The sequence below is a fragment of the Gopherus flavomarginatus genome, chromosome 2 (assembly GCF_025201925.1).
Source record: "Gopherus flavomarginatus isolate rGopFla2 chromosome 2, rGopFla2.mat.asm, whole genome shotgun sequence".
In the NCBI taxonomy this organism is placed as follows: domain Eukaryota; kingdom Metazoa; phylum Chordata; order Testudines; family Testudinidae; genus Gopherus; species Gopherus flavomarginatus.
The window spans coordinates 22,200,103-22,224,641 of record NC_066618.1 but is presented as its reverse complement, the minus strand read 5'-3'; the positions used below and the strand labels follow the sequence as shown (position 1 = coordinate 22,224,641).

The 24,539-nt window shown below is 42.3% G+C and overlaps 1 protein-coding gene across 3 annotated transcripts in view; it reads left to right on the top strand.

Annotated features, from left to right (window-relative positions):
• PTPRN2 (protein tyrosine phosphatase receptor type N2) overlaps nucleotides 1-24,539 on the top strand; it is a 1,080,816-nt gene that overhangs the window by 395,061 nt on the left and 661,216 nt on the right. For all 3 annotated transcript variants that reach the window (XM_050942222.1, XM_050942220.1, XM_050942221.1), the window contains exons 4-5: nucleotides 1,626-1,743; nucleotides 10,177-10,342. In XM_050942222.1, coding sequence (XP_050798179.1) covers nucleotides 1,626-1,743; nucleotides 10,177-10,342 — 284 coding nt within the window. The remainder of the gene's footprint in view (nucleotides 1-1,625; nucleotides 1,744-10,176; nucleotides 10,343-24,539) is intronic.

The window sequence follows — 24,539 nt, the reverse complement described above, 5'->3', positions numbered from 1 at the left end:
TACCTGCTTATTCCACGGAGGTCAAGAAAAGCGCTGGTAAGTGTCTACACTTGATTACCAGCGCTGGATCACCAGCGCTGGATCCTCTACACCCGAGACAAAACGGGAGTACGGCCAGCGCTGCAAACAGGGAGTTGCAGCGCTGGTGATGCCCTGCAGATGTGTACACCTCCTAAGTTGCAGTGCTGTAATCCCCTCACCAGCGCAGCAACTTTGTGATGTAGACAAGCCCTTAGACTAGCAAAAAAGTGCTTTCATCGGTGTAGCTTCTACTGGTTTGGTGAGTGAAATAAGCCATACTGACAAAAGCACTTTTATGCTGATATAAGTGCTACACTAAGGCTTTTGTTGATATAGATATGTTGCAAAATTGTCACATACCTAACTGACATTGCCATAACAGCAAATGTTTCTCGTGAAGCCCTAGCCTAACATGAATGGTCACATAAAAAATGCCTTGGTGAATCCAGGTTATGATGCATTTCTGCTGAATTTTACAAACATTTGTTAAGCCTTACAATGTATGTGTGAGACTGGTCACTTATACACAGAAATCCTGCTGCCAAGTCCAACCCAAAGCACTAGAAAGCACTCCCTCCTATATGTGGGCAGGTTATAGGTGCTAGAGAACATTTATAACCAGACTATTGCTTACAATGATCACTGTACTTGATTAAATGGGTATATGTAAATTCATAACAGCCTTTATTGAGGTTTATGTTTCTGTGTAACTGTGCAAGGCATAAAAGTAGAATATCTCTGCAGTTATATAATATTTAGTTATTAAATAATTACAGTAATTGCATGGGGGTATTTCTACAAACTTAAAGTGTTACCATAACGTCTAAAATTTACAAATTGGATAACAATTATTCTTGGAGTTATATCATTATTCCAAGCATAATTACCATGTGATCAGCAGTGCATCTAATTAATGCATAATCACATGGAAGTTACCTTCATAACGAAGTTCATCCTTGTTATAAAGCTCTTTGTCATGACATTTGAATATAAAGATAACAGAAAATGGCCCCCAGATGAGGTACATGAAACCTCACAATAATTGCTTCCACTGAAACACTATCCCCTTACTATTCTAAATGGTTGGCTTTACAGGAGGATGTTACAGGGAAAGGGCAGTGTACTGTATAAATGGTGAGGTGCAGAGAAGTGAGTAAATTACCTGTGAGAAATAACTTTCCATTATTTACTAGCATTCAGTTTGAAAGCTCTTTCACAATAGTTGAGCTAGAAATAACTCATCTCAACAACTAACCCAAAATAACTCTTTATTATACAGTAAAACTGGCTTCTAGCACCTTGGAGTCTAGCCACACTAAAATTCTGTGAAGTATAATCTCCTCTCAAACCTCATCACAACACCCACTGTCTTCCTAGAGGAGAACACTCCAATAGGATCAGTATTTCTGTAAGAGTACTTAGAAAGGCCTGATTAATAAAGTGTCAGCAGGACAGGGGAACCTACAGTTCGGCTCCTGGAGTATGCAGAATGAAAAACATTTCAGCAAACAGCGCTTCTATCCATAGTTGTTTGCATAAAGACAGGTTTTTGCCAAACTTTGCAAGTCAGATTTGTTTTTTATGAGTGTGTCCTTATTTAACAGGTTTTACCTGGCAAGATGATTACATGCAGCATGTTATTGCCCTGGAACTCTCAAACATTCGTAAAATCCACCACTGGCACCCTGATTCATTTATATCTGATGGATCTGACACATTAAGGTAAGTCTTCCGTGATGTTATGTGCCATAGTGGTAGGTTTACAGGTGTGGAGAAACAGAATGTCATGGAGACCAAATTCTTATGCAAATCACTAAATACTGTCCACAGGATGAGCAGAAACTAGTGGTGCAACAGGATTTTAAAAGGTTGGTAAGAAACAGGGGTGAGAATGAGTGAACACTGCAGACACCCTGAATCTGAATACTAATAGGATAGGAAAATGTTGGTGGCAAACATATTTCCCTTATCCTCTCCATTGATTGCACTGATATCAGAGACAAACTGGAATAGCCAGACCAGACCAGTGGCCCATCTTGTCCAATATCTGGTCTCTGATAGTGGCCAGGACCACCTGCTTAAGAGGGAGGAATAGGAAACTTTATAACAGACAGTTATAAAATAACCTGCCTATAGGAGAACTTTTTTCTGGAGTGAGCTTATCGAAGTTTCAGTTGAGTTAGTCTCGAATAACATTAAAAATAGCAATTTTTAAAATCATTGCGACAGTGCACTTCAGTGGTCCAAGAACGTGAAAGTTTAACTTAATACATTTGCATAAAGCGTGTTCTGAATAAGATAGTGAACAATAATACATTTAATGGCTAATAAGAACTAAAGGAGGTCTGTACATATTAAATAAAATTGCTCTCCCTAATAATATTACCTAGCTATTGTTTCTCAGTGGCTTACCATGCACTGTAATGTCAGTAATTACTCTGAATTATTAAGGAGGAATTTTGGTTCTCTTTTGAAACAAGTATTGATGTCCTGATCCTACAAACTCTTACATGAGGTAGGTCAATGTAAGCCAGATTTTCATAAGAGGCAGGTTTTAGGTGCTCAGCATTCATTACTGGACATTCATTTTCAGAATGGCCCAGTTCTTACGTAAGCATCTAAAGAAGGGCCAGATTTTTAAAAGGTGCTACATACTCAGCAGCCACTGATGTGACATTTATGACCGGATTTTCAGATTTATTATTATTTGTTGTTTGTATGATCATAGCACCTAGGAGCCCCAGGCATGGACCAGGACCCCATCGTATTAGGTACAAACACAGAACAAAATGACAGTCCATGAAGCTCTCAGTGCCTGGCATGCTGAGCCCTTGAAAGTATGGCCCAGCATGTCACCAGTTTAAAGTGTTTGTTGCTTTTCAGGTTGTCTATTTTCAATACATACTGTGCATTAGTTAATATATTTTTATGTATCTTTTTATCTGCAATGATCCCATTTCTCCTGCCTCTCTCCCATTTATTTTATTTTTTTAACTCTGTGGGTATTACTGTAGGCACCTTGAAGCAGGAGTTCTGAACACTGTTGTCAAAACCAGTTAAATAATATATGCCCCTTAATGTATATATCTAATTATTAGGGCTGTCAGTTAACTGCAATTAACTCAAGTGATCAATGCAAAACAAATTAACTTGATTAAAAAAATAAGTTGCGATTAATCACAATTTTAATCACACTGTTAAACAATAATTAGAATACTAATTTAAATGTATTATAAATATTTTGGATGTTTTTCTACATTTTCAAATATATTGATTTCAGTTATAACACAGAATACAAAGTGTGCAGTGCTCACTTTATATTATTATTTTAGTACAAATATTTGGACCTTAAAAAAGAAACAAAAGAAATAGTATTTTCCATCCACTTCATACGAGTCCTGTAGTGCAATTTCATTATTGTGAAAGTGCAACTTGCAAATGTAGAATTCTTTTTATATAACTGCACTCAAAAATAAAACAATGTAAAACTTTAGAGCCTACAAGTCCACTCAGTCCTACTTCTTGGTCAGCCAATTGCTAAGACAAACAAGTTTGTTTACATTTATGGGAGATAAAGCTGCCTGTTTCTTATTTACAATGTTACCTGAAGGTGAGAACGGGCATTTGCATGGCACTGTTGTATCTGGAGTTGCAAGGTATTTACATGCCAGATATGCTAACCATAAGTATGCTACTTCATGCTTTGACCACCATTCCAGAGGACATGCTTTCATGCTAATGACACTCACTGAAACATGCGCTAATTAAATTTGGGACTGAACTCCTTGTGGGAGAATTGTATGTCTCCTGCTCTATGGTTTTACCCACATTCTGCCATATATTTTGTGTTATGGCAGTCTCGGATGACGAACCAGCATATGTTGTTCCATTTAAGAACACTTTCACCGCAGATTTGACACAACGCAAAGAAGGTACCAGTTTGAGATTTTTAAAGATAGCTACAGCACTGAACCCAACGTTTAAGAATCTGAAGTATCTTCCAAAATCTGAGAGTGATGAGATGTGGCACGTGCTGTCAGAAGTCTTAAAAGAGCAACACTCTGATGCAGAAACTACAGAACCTGAACCACCAAAAAAGAAAATCAACCATCAGTTGGTAGCATCTGACTCAGGTGATGAAAAGTAATGTGCATCAGTCCACATTGCTTTAGATCGTTATCAAGCAGAACCAATCGTCAGCATGGACGCATGTACTCTGGAAGTTGTCAAAAAGTACAATTAGTGCTGTATTTAACAAAATTTGAGACGATTCCCATCTCCTTAAAAAAAAAGAAATTTGTTTTCCTCATCAGAGTGAATGTTAATACAACTGCCACAAGCAGGAGTTTGTAAGGGCTAATCTAAGTTCTGTTTTCAGATATGTGTGTGCAGTTCCCACTGACTTCAGTGGGAGTTCAGAAGGCAGAATTTGGTCTTGCATTTTTGTTTTCATTCCCTTTCTGCTTTAAAGTAAATGAAGAAAGAAGAAGAGTGATGTTGGAGATTAACTGAGGCATGAGAGGAACATTTGGAATTGATAGATCATTGGGATGGCTTCTGTGATGAGAGCCTCTTTGGATTAGTTGGTTCCTACTGAAGCAGAAGTTGTACTGTCTTATTAGGTTCAAAACTGACAGAAATTTTAGACTGGCTTTCGAGTTAGATAGAAAAGGAGGAGTGGTGTGGGGGTGTACTTGCATGCACAGGTATAGCTTAACTCAAATAATCTGACCTGAACATCCAACCTGCATGACAAGGCAGAATATAGAATTCTGGAACAAGAGAAGGGTATTTTGATGTACCAGAATGTTTATATGGGGAAGCAAGTAGCATGGGAAACTAGCAAGAACTACAGTAAATTTATAGTAATGCCCCCATAGTCCTCTCTGCAGAAATCACCTGAGTCCCCGACAATCAGCGTATCTGATTTGACACCAGTGGTGAAAGCACACACCCTTTTGCTGGGTAAAAGCAGCACAAAGCTGCTCTAAACTCTGTAGGTTTGGCTAGTGGAGGATTCCCGGATGCGAGAACTGAAGAAGTCAGCCATAAAGTTGCCTTCTAATATCTTCCTTGCAAGCTCTGGTATAATTCGTGTTCTGGGATGGGGGACCGGCCACATTGGGGCTGCAACTCATAGCACTGCAGAAATTCAAGGCAGTGCTGTGACTTACTGGAAGCTTTGGACAGGTTGCCATATCCTATGCAGGCCTCCAGAGCTCTGTAAATTACTCTGGAGTTTGCAGAGCAGATCAGGATTAGGAGGATTCAGTGTATCAAAGCAACCATAATCTTTCTTGCCCCCAGACTGTGAGTTCTGCCTGCACCTGTTAGAATCTCACATGCCTGACCCGTCAGTTCAGAGACTCTGTACTTGTGTGTTGGCTCTGGGCCTTCTCCCCTACTTTCTGGGAATTGTGGCTCCAGTGAAACGCTGCTGCCAAGTTCAGCCATCTGCTGAGGGCTTATATAATTGAGACAGCTGCCTCCTGTGTGGCTCCTCATGGCACTGGATCACACTACAGGCAGCCTGCCTCAGTTTCCCTTCTTGGACTGTTGCAATACTGCCTTTTGTGCTTTTTCTTGGTCAAAAATACCCTCCTTGATGACTAAGTTTATTACTATAAAATAAACTGCAAATAAAACTCGAAATACCAAAATAAAGTCCATTCCTAACTCTACACAAGCCCTAAGTCTTCCTCCTCCCAGACCTTCCTGCTTGGGGCAGCTCTCCTGATCTCAAGGTTTTCTCTGCAGAAGCCTTTTCTCACTGTCCGCATAATCTTCCTGAGCTTTCCCCTTCATTGCAGCCACCTACTGCCCTTTAGAGGGAATTACCTGATTTAATGTATTCAACACAGGTATGCCTTATTCTGTAATCAAGCTTGGTTAGTCTAGGGTTACCATAAGTTTTCCCAGATACACCTCTACCCCGATATAACACGACCCAATATAACACGAATTCGGATATAACACGGTAAAGCAGTGCTCGGGGGTGTGTGCGCACTCTGGTGGATCAAAGCAAGTTCGATAAAAGCGGTTTCACCTATAACGTGGTAAGATTTTTTGGCTCCCAAGGACAACGTTATATTGGGGTAGAGGTGTATTTCCTTTTTTTTTTTTTTTCTTTTTTTTGATCCTCTGTCCTCTGTCTGAGCGGATTTTTCAAACAAGAGGAAATGTCTGGGATTTTTGTGAAGCAGACATTACAGCTCAGAAAGACTGGTCCCTCCACTGCTGCTGCAGCTGCCAAATCTCACCCACCCAGGCCCCGGCTCCCAGTCCTAGGGAGGGGGAGAGGCAGGGAGGAACTGGCAGATGGCAGGCGCTACATGCTGGGTCTGTGCTCGCCACTCTGCCCCATGATGGAGTGACTCTGCCCCCACTTTGAGAGTAAGGCTGCAGTACCCTCTCCAGCATCCCCCAAATACCCCCTCCCAGTACACACACAGCCCTCCAGAATGCCCAACTGTACCCACCCCTATCAGCTCTCCCCTCCCCCCCTCCAGCAGTGTCCTCTTTTTGGTAACCCTATAGTCCCAGCCCTAAAGGGGCGAACCACCCTGTTCTAGCATGTCATAAGAGTTATGTGGTCTGAGTCTGAAGTCACTTACACCAGTGTAGCACATCGACTATGGTGGAATTACTTCAGACGTCCACCCCTAAAACTGAGATCAGAATTAAGGGCAGAACACTTGATTTTTAGATATAAACATGACAGGCTACAGCTTTGTGTGAGGGATCACTGTTCACAAACCTAGGCCCGTATGTCCACTGGAAGTGCCCAGATTGTGACTGCCACCCAACAGCTCTCTAAGACCTCTGGCCCACTAGAGGGTCTGCCCATGAAGCTCCTGACTGGAGTGAACATCTGGCCCCACTGACTGGCCCAGACGTGCAACTTATGCCAGAAGGAGGCACAGGAAGTTGTCTGAGCAGCGGCATGAACTTCTGCTCTATTGCTGTACTAGACCCTAACTCTGGTTTGATCCTGGCACTGCTCCCTGACTCCACTTTGATCCTTGATACTGGCATCTGACTCTGATTTGACTTCAGTACTGTTCCCTGGTTGCTGACTCCAGTGTTAACCCATAGTATGACTCCTCACACTGATTCTGGCTCAACCTTTGGCATAACTCCTGACCTCAGCGCTGGCCCCTACCTTGGTGTGATCCTGACCCCGACTCCAACTCTGACTCTGGCTTCGGTTCCTGACTGCTGACTCTGGCTCTGACCACTAGGCATGACCACCCATTCCCTGGTTTCCATGCTTTGTTAATGAATGAATAAAACTCAGCATGGTGGTACTCTTCCTAGCTCTGCCTTCAAAATAAACTCCACCTGTGTGAGTCCATAAAGTGAGGGCTAGTCTACACTGAAAACTACATTGGCATAGCTGTGTCTCTCAGGTGAGTGAAAAAACCACACCCATAAGACACATAGCTACTGCCAATCTAACCGCAGTATAGACAGTGCTAGGTCGATAGAAGAATTCTTTCACTGACCTAGCTACCATCTCTCAGGGATGTGGATTACTACAGGTACAGGAGAACCCCTCGCGTTGCTATAGTGAGTGTCACAGTAGCAATTTACATGTAGACATACCCATATGTAAGCGGGGGAATGGTCCCACTATTGTGGGGAACTTTCCTGGCTTACACACTACCCTGGTGAAATGGGCTAGCGAAAGGATCTGAGTCCCCGCTCCCACTTCCTTTACCCAGAGGCCTGTCTCACCTCAAAGGCTCCCCTTCCACTGTCCAGTGTGACTCAGTCCTTGTAACCCCAACAAGGTTGGACACAGGATTCCTGGGGGAGCTCAACCCCCATCCTTGTTGTGGTCACTCAGAGCAGGGGCTAGGGTGCCCCGCTCTGGGGTGCTCTCTCTGCACTGGACACTTCCCTGACCCACTGATCATTACATACAGTTCAAAGCAAATACAATTTATTAAACAGCAATCAATTTTTTTTAAAAAAGGAGGAAATGAGAAAGGTTAAAGGAAAACACATAACCCCGCTCTGTGGCATGGGGATATCACAGCCAGCATCTCTGGAATGTCAGGTAGCTCACAGTCTGTTCCTCACAAGTCCTAGGCCTCCTTCTCAGGCCCTGGTTTTGCTGCAGGGATGCTGTGGTCGGACACTTGCTCTGGCAGTGGCCACATGCTCTCAGGCTGTAGGTGGCAGGACCATTCTTCCCAGCATTGCCCCTACCCTGTCGGGGTTATGATCCCCCTCCAAGTCTGGCCTGCAAGGCCTCTTGGCTGGGGCGTCTCCCTGCACAGGGCCCACTGCCCAGGGCCCCCCTCAGTCTCTCCACTCTCGAGCTGCTCACTGCACCCAGCTCCAGACTGCTCCACCTCCAGCTCCAGCACTCTGCCTCAGTTCCAGCTTCATCACTCTGTCTCAGCACTATTGCTGCTGCTCTGGCTCCAGCTCCAGCCCCCTGGATTGCTTCTCTGGCCCCTCTGACTCTGGTTGCTGCAGCCCTGCTCCCAGCACAGGTCTGCTCTCTGGGCTGCTTCTGTAACTCTGCTCCCAGCACTGACCTGCTTCCTGGGTTGCTTTTCTGGCCCCTCTGGCTGGCACGGCTCTGCTCCCCAGCTCAGCTTGGGCCCCTGCTCTCTCCTTAGCTTGGCCCGTCTCTGTCTGACCCAACTCACATGGAGGAGGACAGGACCTCCCTGGACTCCTGACTCCCTGATTAGCCTTCCCACCCTGTCAGTCAGGGCTGACCTGGAGCATTGGCCTCTCCCCATCGTTTCTGGGGACTGTCAGTCTCAAGGTCCTAATTTCCCATCGACCTTTCCCCTTTCTTTTGGTACTGTGACCTAGCCAACCAAAACACCCCCACTGAGTTTTAGTAATGGAACAGTCCCCTTACACATAGATACTGCTCACAGTGGACTGCAGCAGTGGTGCTGGAACTAGGGGTGTTGGGGGTGCCCCCGCACCCGTGGATTGAAGTAGTAGTAACTAACACCAAATGCATTGTTTCCATCATCAGCACCCCCACTATAAAAATTGTCCCAGCACCCCTGGACTGCAGATGTTCAAAATGAAATCATGCATGCAGTCTGAATGCAACTGGGCGCCTTTGACTTGACTCCTTGATTGGGAAGGAAATGGTGGGATGTCCCAAACGCCACTTGTAAAAATCAAAATTAGATGTCTCCCACAGAAATTCAAATCTGGGAATCTCCATCTCCTTTCTTACATGAATGAAATAGTTAACAATGTTGACATTTAAATTATCATCATTAGGCACTCAAGATAAACATCTCAATGAGATAGATGAGTGGAGTTGTTCACACCTCAGAGCTGTTATTCCAGACTTCCTGCAGACTCACAGACACCTCTAGAGCAGTTACACTTGGTCACATTTGAGGGCTTTGCATTGTTTTTTTTTTGACAGATGTAAGAGTTGGAGACTTAAGGGAAAAAAAAGAGAATGTGAAGAACATGAGCAGAGCTTCAGAGACGTACAGATATACCATACCATTGCATACTGGCTCAGTCTGAGGTCAGAATCAAGCTAAATATATTCTATAAAAATAGGTAACCTATATATCACATAAGAATCCTGGTCACAGGTGCAGATCAGAAGAAACTCTCATTCCATCCCATAACCTCATTTAAGCCCGACTGGTTGGTTAGTGGACACTGCATGTCCTTTGCCAATGGCATCTGGGGATTTTGCAAGTTAGGTTTGGGACCCACCCATTGGGGCTGAAATGAAATGGATCCGATTGTAGGTTTAATAACTATTTTGAAGTTCTGTTGTAAGTACAGCTGTGTATCCCTTTAAGGTGCACTGTAATGTTGCCTCTTGTATTTACAAATATTTTTTTCCCCTTTGGACAAAACTTTGTCCTGATTCAGGCTTTGTAGTTGATTTGCAATTAGATCATGAATTATAATCATTATTTTATTACCTTACCAGTGGAGTTATGTTTTCATTTTGCTGAAATATAGAAATTTTCCACATTTTCTGGTGTCATGTTTAAAACTTTGTAGGTATTTTTTGTTAAGAACATTCACACAGAGCTGACTCCTATAGCTTCAAATATAAAATGTAGTGACTTTTTTTTTTTTCTGAGTTCAGTGTGTATCATTTATGCCGGTAACATTCTTTTCCTTGGTTTTGATGTGCAGGACTTCAAAGTGGAGTGCTGCTGATAATGAAAGGAATTATGAGCTGGAAAAGGATGTGGACTTGGCCAAGTCCCTTCAGCAATATCTGGCATACCTAGGTATTCTCTCGCAGTCTGCAGCTCCAAATTTATATCCAAGGATGAAGAATGACAAAGCTTCTGTCAAGGTTGTACCTTTAGATGCTTTCTACATTTTATATTAATTCCTTCTTTCTCTTCTGCCCTCTCCCTTTACACCCTGCTACCAGCCTTTGTTGCATGAGTAAAGACACATAGGAAACTGAATAAAAGTAGTCCCCCCCCCGAAAAAGTGAGCTGGTTAAGAACCTACCTCTTATGTGCTGTATTGTTACAGGGTCTGCTTCCTGCATATTAATATGCCTCTACTGAAATGCATTGTAAAATTTAATGTAATAAACTCTCAATAGATACATAAAAACTGATGTATTTGTCCACAGTGAAGAGACATGCTCTATTTTTTGAAAACTGTCTCTCTGACAAGTTCATGCAATGCAATATGGTATTTTGAAGAAACTGGCAGATATTCTTGATCTCTTGGGTAATGTTTTGGCACCCTGTGATGTCTTAATGTGTTGGCTGTTTGCATGAATGCAACCTGGAGGCAGCAGGAGCACCGAAAAAAGATTCTTATGAGTTAGAGAGAGTCGGGCATGGAAGATAGATTTTACTGGTGATATGCTTGGTATCAAAACCAAGCTGCCATAGCTGACAAACCTCTTCCCCTAGCCCCTCTCCCATTGCTTTAAGAGTTAATGACTCAGAGACATAGAACTAGCAAGACCCTCTACAGTAACATTTTCTGGTGATCCCCAACAGTGGTACAGGTTGTTCCTGACTTTTTATTTAACTGTCACGTGTCTGAAATATTCTGGAGACACAAGGTGGGTGAGGTTATAAATTTATGCTCCTACCACCCCAAACTGGAACCCATATGGGATATCATTAAGGAGTTACAACCCATATTCAATGGGGACCACATTCTGAAAGAAATCTTTTCTGAACCCCCTTTTCTGGCCTTCAAACCAACCCCCCAAACTCATCAGAAGCAAGCTCCCCACAGATTAGGACACACCAGCTCAGACTGGCACCAGAACAACAAATGCAAAATTTCTAGTCATATCTCCGCTGCTATGATGCTCAACACCCCTCACAATACACCTTCAAGATTCATGTGTCATATACATACTTAACACAAAATGTGGTATGCCCCATTAACAACTATATGAGTGAAACTAGACAATCACTATGCTCTCAAATGAAGTGAACTCACACAAATGATAAAAGACAAAAACATCATATCACCTGTGGATGAACACTTTTCACAAAGCAAATCACTCAATGTCTGACCTCTCTGTTCTCATCTTCAAAGGAAACCTGTACAACACCTTCAAAAGACAAGCCTGGGAGCTTAAATTCATAACTTTGCAAGATACTAAAAATCATGGACTGAATAAAGACACTGGAGTTATGTTGTATTACAACAATCTATAACCCACTTAACCCCCCACCCCCTCCGCTGCCTTCCCATCCCCCTTCCTTTCCCCAGTATGACTGGAGGGGTGTTAACACCTTGATTGGTCCCTGGAAATATCTTACACTAAAAAATCCACCTTGTAGCTGTGACAGAGAGTACATTTCCCAGAAATGAAGAAGAGCTCAGTGTAAGCTCAATAGCTTGTCTTTCTCACTAACAAAAGTTGGTCCAATAACACATCACTCACCTTGTCTCTCTCATGTCTTAATAATACGGCTACAACAACATTGAAGTATTATGTGAAATCAGAACTATCTCAAATGTCATGGACTGGAGTGAACAGCAGTAAGTTGGAATTTATGTGATATGACAACTGGTACTTATCTAGGGTAAGGGAAACTTTCAGGCAGCAGCAAAATAGGTATGGGAACTAATGAATGGGCCCACTCCCGTTGGTGCCCGAGCTCAGCTTTTTGAGTCCCCGGTTTTGAGTTTGAGGACATTGAGTGAGAATGTCATTCTTTGAAGCCTCTATCTTTCAGGGAAGTGGAAATTTGCCCAGAAGATATTTCAGTAGGTGCTGTCATGCAAGTTCATAAATAATCCATATGTCTGAGATCTTCTGTAGGGAAGCCTGCCGTGATAACACCACCCACTAACATTATTGAGTGTTGCCATGGAGATTGGTACTTAGAAACCTGGGGGAGTGGGATAAAGAGCAGAAAATCTGGAAATGAAGCACATATAGAAACAAACTGTAGGATTCTTTCCACTGAGGAGCATTTTAAAACAACTGATCGTGACTCCGACTGCGTTATCTGCAATACAAAATAAAAGTAAAAAACAGACAGCAGATAATGTCTCAAAAGCTAATTATCCATTTTGCAGTCCCTTGGAGACCTTTCTCACCTCTAAAATTCAAAGGCAATTGCTGATCTTTTAAAAAGTAGTAAGTGAAATATTCCATATTTATACAACGTATTCCTGTGTAAAAGGAGCAGTATTTAAATAAAATACAAGCCATTGTGTTTAAGAATCTGCTAAACAGCTGACAAGCAATGTTACCTTCATGATTTGAAAAGGAAAATAACTTTAAGAACTGCATTTAAAAAAGTCAAACTACTTACCAAATTGAAAACAGATACAGATTTTGCTCAATTTTGATTACATACCACAATGGAAACTCCACATCTTCATCATTTTCTCTGAATATTGATGAGTTCTGAGCAGACATTAAATAATTTTATTCCCCTTTTCATCTTCTGTACTTTCTTTATTAAAAATGCAGGAAAACTAGAAGTTCCATATTCTACTTTCACTTTGAATTGCCACCTCTGTTGCTAAATATAGGCTTTTCTCTGGCTTCTTCTTTCTGCCCCCTCCATCAAAACATGTCCTTTCCAGATGCCAGTTGGATCCCAAAAAGCTATTTATTGTCCTCTGCCATCCCATCCTGCCTGTAGTCTTGGCAGAGAGCACTAGACTATGCCTGGCTACTTTGGCACTACCTCCCTCTCCTGGCTGTGGGGAGGTGTGGGTGAAGTTTGTAGGAACAGCATGTAGTATTATAAAACAAATGCTAACAGTAGGCCAAATAAGAAAATTGCTTTCATGAATGTGAAAAGATGGTCTAAGAGACGGTTCCTGAATATATTATGATTGGCCCTAATGGTGTTCTGAAATTTTAAAAAAAGAATGCCTAAAATTAGGCTCCTAAATTCTTATTTAGAGGATTTACGGTATGAAGCTAAGCTTTAGGAACCCAATTCTTGGTCTGTAGTTTTTCTTTCATCTCCCAAATATATTTATATTAAGCTGAATAAAGTGGTTGATATTCATCAAGTTGCAACTCAGCAATTGTGTACAACATCATTCTAAAATGCACATATAACTAAATACCTCAGAGGCAGCTAAGCATTCCATGCTTTGCATTGTCAAATATCAGTGAGCTTGGGGTTCACGTCACACACCACAACAGCAGTTAATAACCTTATTGATGCTTAAGTCGTGGGACACAACAAACTTTATCTGTAGTTTACTTTCAGTTACAGAAGCCCCAGTGATTCTGATGCTTGGAGCAATTTGAGTTCCTGGCGTCATGCCTTTTTTTTTATTAGCATTGTTTTAGACATTATCTATTGCAAGCTCAATAGGTGTATTTTGGCAGTTGATACTCACCAGTGAGTAAACAGAAAGTCATTCAGAAGGCTTGGTGGAGTTTGTTTCCCAGAGCTTACAGCTCTAGAGAACATTTCACTGTAGTTCTGTTGAAAAAGTTTATTCAGAAAATGAGCACTTCGTGGTATTTGTCCCTTAGGCCTTAGCTGGCATTTTTTTCACCCAGGCCTAATGAGGGCTTTACCTTCTCACAAACTTCTGCACTGTCAATATTTATGAATCCTTTCCATCAAACACTAGACTTAATTCACTCACTTGCTCTCTGAAAAGGCATGGCTTTTAGGTAGTTGAAAATACAGAATCACAGAGGCTTCAAATTACAGATTTCCCCCCTAAATTGGAGCAAGACCCTTCCTTTCAGAGAAAACTGGACTTATTTACATCCTGCCTCTGCTGAAACATAGGCAGGTGATTCATTTTGTTGGATTAGAATGCCCAGGACATATTTGATACTGAAGACATTTTGGTATTAAAGGACATGTTTTGCTGTTCACAGTAGCCATGCTGGTATATTGTGGATATGTATTATAATAATACTATAGCTGGGTCTCCTGGAAAGCCTTGGAATGAAACTTTCAACACATGTGGCAGGAGCAAAGGCCACAGTGGCAAGGAGAGAAGCAGAAAAGTGCCAGACTACAGAGGCAAAGGGCCTCTAAGGAAAGAAAGGAAGAGAGGGGCATCTGTGGGTTCACGCCACTCTGTTGAGTGGGTGAAAAGTGGAGACAGTTGTGTCTCCATTTGCCATGCGGGGGAGGCTCTTTTATGCCTCTGTGTAGGCATGGGAGCACTTTTTATAAGCTTCTGATACTAGAGAGATGGGGGCTATATATATATCTGGTGGATAGACGTTTGCCTTAAAGAGGTAGATGTATTGGAAAAAGATGCTCTGTTTTCCATCTGGAAATGAGTCAAGAGGCTGTCACTTGCTGTTGAGCACTTGCACTGTATGTGCTTGCTGGGTCTGTGAGGCTCTCCTGTTGTTCCTCCTTGGAATGCTAGGGGATACGAGTGGGAACAGTTTGTCTTTTAGTCCTGTTCGGGTATATGAGAGTTAAGAGGGAACCTTCACTGCTCCTTTAGTTCCTTATTGGGGGCAGGAAATCCCTACTTTTCCTTTAACTCCCTGGAAAATGGAATAAGAGGGAGGTTCCATTTCTCTTGCCCTGAAAGATGCTGGTCTGGTCAGAGTATAGTGATGGAATAATTACGGGCTACTGCAGTGGTGCTGCCTGTATGGGCTCTACATTGGAATGTTTTTTGATACTAGAAATCTTAGGTTCTAATTTTGGTCTGTAAAGAAAATGAACAGCTATTCTAAGGGTATGTCTACACTATGGGATTATTCCGATTTTACATAAACTGGTTTTGTAAAACAGATTGTATAAAGTCGAGTGCACGCTGCCACACTAAGCACATTAATTCGGCAGTGTGCATCCATGTACCAAAGCTAGCGTCGATTTCCGGAGCGTTGCACTGTGGGTAGCTATCCTGTAGCTATCCCATAGTTCCCGCAGTCTCCCTTGCCCATTGGAATTCTGGGTTGAGATCCCAATGCAAAAACAATGTCGTGGGTGATTCTGGGTAAATGTCGTCACTCAGTCTTTCCTCCGTGAAAGCAACGGCAGACAATCATTTCGCACCCTTTTTCCCTGGATTGTCCTGGCAGACGCCGTAGCATGGCAACCATGGAGCCCGTTTTGCCTTGTCACTGTCACCGTATGTGTACTGGATGCTGGTGACAGACGCGGTACTGCAGTGCTACACAGCAGCATTCATTTGCCTTTGCAAGGTAGCAGAGACGGTTACCATCCCTATTGCACCGTCTGCCATTGTAAACTGGTGATGAGATGACGGTTATCAGTCATTTTGTACCATCTGCTGCTGTCATGGGTGCTCTTGGCTGGCCTCGCTGAGGTTGGCCGGGGGCCCATGGACAAAAATGGGAATGACTCCCTGGGTCATTCCCTTCTTTATGTTTTGTCTAAAAATAGAGTCAGTCCTGCCTAGAATATGGGGCAAGTGTACTAGAGAACCAGAGAGCGCAGCCGCTCTGTGTCAGAGCCCCAGAGATCCCAGAGAAATGATGAGCTGCATGCCATTCTAGGGGGTGCCCCTGCAACAACCCCACCTGTTGCTTCCCTCCTCCCCTAACCCTCCTGGGCTACCATGGCAGTGTCCCCCCATTTGTGTGATGAAGTAATAAAGAATGCAGGAATAAGAAACACTGACTTTTTAGTGAGATAAAATGAGGGGGAGGAAGCCTCCAGCTGCTATGATAGTCCAGGCAGGACATTAAAGGGTGGCGGGGGGGAGAGGAGCGCAGCCTCTCGCTGTTATGATAGTCCAGGCAGTACAGAATCTTTTCTTTAGACATCAAAGCAGGGGGCTGATGGAGCTCAGCCTCCAGTTGCTATGATGAGGACGGTTACCAGCTGTTTTGTACTATCTGCCGGGAATGACCGGGAGTCATTCCCATTTTTATCTAGGCGCCCCTGGCCGACCTCACCGAGGCCAGCCAGGAGCACTAACGGGCTGATGATAAAGGCGGATATCAGTCATATTGTACCATCTGCCACCGGGAAGGTGATGCTGGTGTTCAGAACTGCAGCACCCCGTCTACCAGCAGCATGCAGTAGACATAGGGTGACACTGAAAAAAGGCGAGAAACAATTTTTTTCCCTTTTCTTTTGGGGGAGGGGGAAGGGTGTAAATTGACGACTATACCCTGAAACACCTGGGGAAATGTTTTTGACCCTTCAGGCATTGGGAGCTCAGCCAAGAATGCAAATGCTTTTCGGAGACTGTGGGATAGCTGGAGTCCTCAGTACCCCCTCTCTCCCTCCATGAGGGTCCATTTGATTCTTTGGCTTTCCGTTATGCTTGTCACACAGCACTGTGCTGTGGACTCTGTATCATAGCCTGGAGATTTTTTCAAATGCTTTGTCATTTTGTCTTCTGTAACGGAGCTCTGATAGAACAGATTTGTCTCCCCATACAGTGATCAGATCCAGTATCATCCGTACGGTCCATGCTGGAGCTCTTTTTGGATTTGAGACTGCATCGCCACCCGTGCTGATCAGAGCTCCACGCTGGGCAAACAGGAAGTTAAATTCAAAAGTTCGCGGGGTTTTTCCTGTCTACCTGGCCAGTGCATCCGAGTTCAGATTGCTTTCCAGAGCAGTCACAATGATGCACTGTGGGATACCGCCCGGAGGCCAATACCGTCCAGTTGCGGCCACACTAACCCTAATCCAACATGGCAATACCGATTTCAACGCTACTCCCCTCATCGGGGAGGATTACAGAAATTGATTTAAAGAGCCCTTTATATCAGTATAAAGGGCTTCGTTGTGTGGACGGGTGCAGGGTTAAATCGGTTTAACGCTGCTAAATTCGGTTTAAATGCATACTGTAGACCAGGCCTAAGTTTAAAGGAGAATGTTTAGCACATCAGGATCCTTGTTTATGCCTATCAAAGCGATAAGAAAATTATAGAACTGAGCAGAAGCTAGAGGGGAAGGGGAATGTGTTGGATCAATTGTCATTAGATACTGGCAAGGGGAGTGGGTGTGATTGTGAACTATTGGTGGGAGCTCATTTTGCTAGAACCTTGAAGCTTCTGGAAGGTGGACTGGGTGTCTGATAACTTGGTTATCAGTTTTCAAGGCTATATGTAGTTGTTTTTAACTGTAGTAAATGGGAAAACAGACCATCAGTTCTGAAATCAGGTCATTAGCGATTACCAAACATGAGTGTATGAATTTACTGGAGTACAGTGCTTGGTCAGCAGATTACAGGAACATAGGGCTGTGCCGTGCCTGCTAGAACTGAGCCCTCCTTCCTAGTGTGGTTTCTTGAATGCTAGGTAGAGCACTTGCTCTGATGCTTACAGGGAATAGAAGGGAAAGGTTCCTTATGCTCCCTTTCCCCTTTAGTGCACCCACCCTCAACAGATTATGTGCAGCTTAATTTTCCTAAATTGAAAACCAATTGCTGGATGCTTCTGTCAAACATTTAGTACTAATATCCCTGTCTTAGAAAATTTGAATGCTCAAATAAACAGTCTAAACTATGCTTTGAACTTATTCTTCTGAGCAGCATTAGTATTGATAGGTTAATAAAAGAGATCATGAGGCATGCAGTCACTACTCATTTTAAATCCAGAGCATTAACTCAAAAGAGCAGAGCCCTAATTGATGTAATATGGATCACTATATCAGAGTCAGAATAGTCAGATACTGGTTTTGGTATCCAACTACCTCTTAGTGTGCTGTTGTATATGACTGATGCAAAATCAAAAACCCCTATGCAACATGAACTTTAAGTTCTGCTTTTAGCCATCTGAGTATAAATGAGTCATTTGTAATGTAACCGCTACATAAAATAAATTCTTTAGTGAAAATATAAGGATTCAAATTACAGAGGATCTCCCCAAGCCTATACAGATGGTCTGTCAGTCTCAGGTACTTATGTGGCCTCCTTTAGAATGGTGTCAGAATGTCTTATAGTCTTTATTGTCACAACACTCTTGTGAGGTAGGGAAGTGCTATATTCCCATTTTACACAGGGAGTAATTGATTTGGCCCAAGTCACACAAGAAATCTGAGATGGAGCAGGGACTTTAACCCAGCTCACAAGTCCTAGGAAGGCACGCTAACCACAGGATCCCTCCTTTTGTCTGCTGTTTTCACTTTTGCTTTAAAATGGGGCAAATTTTGTAAGGGAGAATAGTAGTTCAGCTACTGAGCACTTTCACTTCTATCTGACTATGGATGTAACCCAAGTAGTTAGAGATGTAAATACTGAGTTTTTAGCACAAAAATGGGGCACAGAAAACAATTGGTGCATTTTTGAATATTTTACCCAAAAGTCTGAACATTATCTACTAAGGAAAAAAACCTTCTATCTATTGAGAATAAGAATCTATGGTTTCAGTTAGGAGATTTCACAGCTCCTCAATTTGTAAAATAGGAATGATAATTTACCCTGCCTCACAGGGGTGAGGTGAGGATTAATTAAAGTATGTACAGTGCTTTAAAGATAGAAAGTGCTCTATACATGGTATTATAGATGCTACGTATCAGCTAAAGGTCATTGGGAGATTGGGTCGTGAGCAGTCTGGCATACTGGGTGGAGTAGGAGTAAGGTCTAGCAAGCAGAGCAGGAGCCAGGGCATGAACGCCAGAGCCCAGGGGTGAGGCAGAGTCAGAACCAGGAATTAAAGCTGCCTGTTGAGGCATTGCCTTGAGTCGGGGCAGGCAGGGATAGGGCTGGGTTCTAACACAGGACTGGGATTGGTTGCAGGGAGATAGAGAATCAGTGGGCACATACACTAAGCAGCAAGCAAGCTACTGTTGGGGCTGGACATAAGAAGAGTACCGCTGGCTTCCTCAGCCAGTCAGAAGGGGTGGTTGGTAAGGGGGCCTAGCTGATACACTCAGCTGTGCTCACTAGTGTCAGGAGACTAAGCTGGTGCAGCTGCAGCCATACTGCTGACACAGGGCACTTACACAAAATCCCAGGTAATTAATTTTCAATAATTTCCTGGCCACTACTCAGATTTTAATGGTTTGCTTTAAAATCTCTACTATTCAGGTGGTCTGGCTGGATGGGCAATAATATATATGGCTGTTTGGCACCTCTCAGTCTTATGTCTTCTAATCTGCTAACTCCAAGTATTTGGAGTTTGGCTCAACAGGTATCCTCCTTGTAATGTGACACTGCTTTGCTGTGTTATGATGCAAACATCACACATTGTGCTTCAGTGCTGAAGGCTGGCTGACTCACCATGACCAGTTCAGTAAATAGCAGATGGTGGAACTGGTGCAAATTTAAAAATGTCTTCCTTATTTAGTGTTAGCTTATAGAAGACTCAGAGGGGAGTAGGTAGAGTTGCCAGCAATTTTAACATTAGTCTGTTTTGCTTAATTTGAGGGGGAAGTTTGTTACTCACAATATAACACCATCATGTTTGGTTTTTGTGAAAAACTTATTGCAAACAATTTTGAGTAATTGATGGAGATTTTTAAAGTTAAGGCTTGATTCTGCAAGAGTCTGAGAACTCTGGCTTTGATCCAGCACAGTACTTACGCATGCATTTAACTTTAAGCACACGAATAGACCCATTGACTTTAGTTTAAAATGTTTATATTCCTCCAAGACTTGTTTATTATGGGTGCCTACAGTACATCAGCCTTTAGGTAACGAGTTAGCTCAGTGTAGCAGTTTCTCCATATCCTTACAGAAAAATTGTTTAAACACTATTCTCGGAAATCTTACACTTCCATAGCAGACTTGTGATATGTGAGCAAACTGTTCTCAGGGAAGAGAACTGGTAAATCCTAATAAACCCATCAGCACTGATTACCTTGATGCACAACTCCTACAGTTCAGATGGAGTTCGTTGTCAATTCTTTGGCTCACATCATCTGGTAAAACTAAGGTTTCTGTTTGCTATGGAAACAAAGACAAACTGCTATTTCCACTTCATGCATAAGTCATTCCATTAGAACCAATAATCAAGAACATTAGCCAATAGGAGGAAGAACTGGTAGAGAGACAGAGCTACCGACTAGCACTGGATAGAACTGTGAAAGCCAAAGACTAGGAAGTTCCATAACTGTTAACATCTGAGAGGGAAAGATGAACATCTCGGAGGGCCAGGGTGGTGGAGAGGATTTGGGAAGCCAACAGGAGAACTGAGGCATCACCACAGAAGCCAAGAAGGGCTGCAAGCACTTTGGGCTTAAAACTCATAACACAACTGAATAAGAACTTGTACACAAAGGAAACCAGTGCTAATCCACCTTTGTTGGGGAGGAGGAAGGAAGGGTTAAAAATGAAGGAACATACAGTTCGCAATCAAATCTGTGCCAACTACATTTACAGCAGAGCAGATTACCAAATTATATGCAATCAGATGTCAGGCCTTTCTATTACACTGAAATTGCACAATCAGGATTTAAAGGCAAAGTCCTTACAGTTCTGATCAAAAGAGACTCTGTGGAGCCATTTTGCTTGATCATCAGTAAGCTTTTGACACTAACTACAGGGTATTAATTAATATTCTTTTCTGATGTAGCTTTTAAATGGGTTCAAAGCTGTAGGTCTCAGAAAGAAAGCAAAATATATTTATAGAAGAATTACTAGTGAACCATTTGGCTGGCGTTATGTGGGAGACCAGACTAGATTATCATAATAGTCCCTCATGGCTTTAAAATCTATGAATCTATATACAGATGGTGAGCCTGGTGATCTGTCTTCCATCATGGCTGGACTACAACAGGGCTCCACTTTAGGGCCTTTGCTGGTTTGTGTGTATATGAATGATCTTTCCAGTACTGGAACTAAACGTGGTGGTTTCTTGTATGGTGTCATGTCACTGCTATATGTAAGCAAACCATTAGTGAGGATAGAAGACATTTTAATTCATGTTTGCCCCTAAATTCTGCTTGTGGGTGCTTTCGTTGACTTTAGCTGTAATTATATATAAGCATTCTAAGGCCTAATTTGGTCCAGGGGCTCTAAATGCCTCACCAGTCAGTCTTAACATGAAAGTATACCACAACATTGAGTACCATTTTTGTAAAACTCTCATCCCTCACGCTGAACTAGTACTACACTTTTTACGGTCCTGTTCAGATATGTAGGATTTATATAAGCATATGGTATTTCTGGCATAGTTCTTTTACATATGATGCAGAGGTGTGTAGTTCACTCAGTACTAAGTTTTGTTCTAACTGAGAGATGTACATCTATTTAAATAAGTATGCTGAAGAAAAACTTTAGCTTATTCTGCTGTTGATGGCTTTTGGAAAACTCTTATTTTCTCTCATTATTTCCCAAAGGGTTCTGGTTTGAATGTGTGTTTTATGTTGCAGTTTATTTTGCCACCTTATTAAATAGGCACTCTGACTTGGTGTTAAACTATTGTGATTAGCTGTTGTGGCCCCACTGAAGTCAATGGGTGCTAAGGATGAGTTAACGTTTATAAGCACTGAAACTGGAAGGTCCTGTGAAAGTGCTAAGTAAAATTATTTTTTTTGTGGTGCTGTGCCTTTCTATATTCTTAAAATGGTTTTTCACCAAGTGTACACCTCTTCCACATTGGGCAAATGGATCTCCAAAGAAAGGCATGTTTAGGTATAAATGGCAATTCAGTGCCCACTGCTCTGAATTCTGTTGCCCTTTTGTAGCTGAACTGGAAGTTAAAAAGTTATTCCATCTCTTACCAGCAAATTAACTGGCATTCATCAGCCTCTTCTGTATACATCTCAACCTTCTCTTTTTTTCAATAGCTCTTTGCAAAAGAAAATGCATAGTCTATAAACTATCTCGGGGCTTGGCTACACTGGAGAATTGCAGCGCTGGTGAGGGGGTTACAGCGCTGCAACTCAGGATGTGGCCACACTTGCAAAGCACAGCCAGCACTGCAACTCCCTGGTTGCAGCACTGGCTGTACACCTGGTCTGCCTCAGGTGTAGCGATTCCAGCGCTGGTGATGCAGCGCTGGTCAGCAAGTGTGGACACCACCAGCGCTTTTATTGGCCTCCGGGGTATAAGGAGGTATCCCAGAATTCCTGTCCACAACAAACCAGAAGAATGGCTGAACTCCGATCTCCCCGTAGCTGCTTGCTAAAAAACAAACACAGCTGCTCTGTGCTCCAGTGAGCGAGCCAGCGAAGGCAGGAGAATTGCTTTGGAATGTTCAAAGCTGTTTGCTTGAGGAAAGAGGGGGGAGGGGTAATGTTGAGCAACTGTTTATGTGGTCTGATGGCTATTTAGGAGTGCATAATTAGCATTTAGTGAATAAGAGACAGGTGGGGGAAAGGTCAAAACTTTTAAAATGATTGAAGGTAGGCACTGTGTATCTTCCAGTCCTTACAACTTGCAAGGCAGGGAGCTGAGAACAGTGTCAGCTCCAAAAATCCACTCTCTCTGTCTCCCCACGCTCCCTGTCACATTCCACCCCACCCCCCTCTTTTGAAAAGCACGTTGCAGTCACTTGAATGCTGGGATAGCTGCCCACAATGCACCACTCCCAACAGCGCTGCAAACGCTGCAAATGTGGCCACACTGCAGTGCTGGTAGCTGTCAGTGTGGCCACACTGCAGCGCTGGCCCTACGCAGCTGTACAAACACAGCTGTAACTACCAGCGCTGCAGAACTGTAAGTGTAGCCATGGCCTCGGTGTGCATCTACAAGATATAGCATTATGTGCCCTCTCTGTGAACTTTCATAGGGAAAATGTTAGTTACTTAACTAAACCACACCAGCCCTGATAAGTCTGTGTTGAAAAAGGTTAATGTGCAGGTTTTACAATATTTTTGATAGTGCCTCCTGTGAATTATCTACAGGATAAGGGTGATTAAAAAACATTCTTTAAAGCAGGAGAGCCAGAATTTTCTTAAACAAGCAGTGTAACAGCTTAATATAATTTTTAAGGATCTTACAACAATGACATGGCTTAATTGAATAGTACCTTAACTACAAAACAATGCATGTTATTTCCATAATAATGGTTAACAGTGTCTATTGTCATGCACCCAAAAGCACCACAGAGGGAATTTACAAACTCCTGTAATCAATAGCATTTCAGGATATTAAAAACAAAGAAACCATTACCCTTTCAAACTCATTTAACTTTGAAATTAGGCAAACCAGCAGTGTCTGTATGCATGAGTCTAGAATAAAACAGCATTTGAAACAGGACTATCACAATGGCCTTTAATATTTATTATTAGATTTGAAAATAAATAAAGTAAAAAGAAGTAGTTACCAGATTCAAAGCTCTGTAGTGTAGGCAGCTCTCTCCCTCTTCCATAAAATAAAAAAAACTGTCTTTCAGGCCAATTGACATAGCAAATGCTTACTCTTTATTAGATACTGTATTTTGTATTGCGTCATTTACCTATGCCTGGTCTTTCCTGGGATTTCAGACTGCATGTGTCTATTTGCACATTTGTCCTGGTGGTATTTAGTTTATCTCAAGGTTTTGTTTCTCTGTTTAAGCTGAAGAGACTTGCCCATAAGCTAGGAGGGTTCTTTAATTAAGTCAGACACAACTAGCTCAGATTGCCTGGCAACTGAATGTACTTTCAAAACAGGTGAGCTGTTGATACTGTACTGTAATTAGAACTTTTTGCATTGTATCCCCAACTACCAGAACTGTGACCTGTCAAGTTGCTGAGAGACTGTCCCTTCTTGATACTGGATCAACTCAGAGCCTGAGATTGACACTTGTATCCAATTTGTATAAGATTGCTTGAGGTGTTTTGTTTTTGTTTTTCTAGCTGTGCATGTTTGTTTACAAAGGAGCAGGAAATCACAGATCTGCCAATTGAGCATATTTGTATTAGGTACCTAGCTTCTCAGAATTTAGTCCTGATTACCTGATTTAAATCTTTCACTTTTGGTTTGGTTTGTAAACACTGCTAGTGTTGCCCACCTTAGGATTTTTTGTTTTACGTTTGTAAAGTTTTAAGTAGGGCTGTCAATTAACGGCAGTTAACTCATGTGATTAACTAAAAAAAATTAATTGTGATTAAAAAAATTATTTGCGATCAATCACACTTATAACAATAGAATACCAATTGAAATTTATTAAATATTTTTTGATGTTTTTCTGCATTTTCAATATTGATTTCAATTACAACACAGAATACAAAGTGCACAGTGCAAACTTAGTA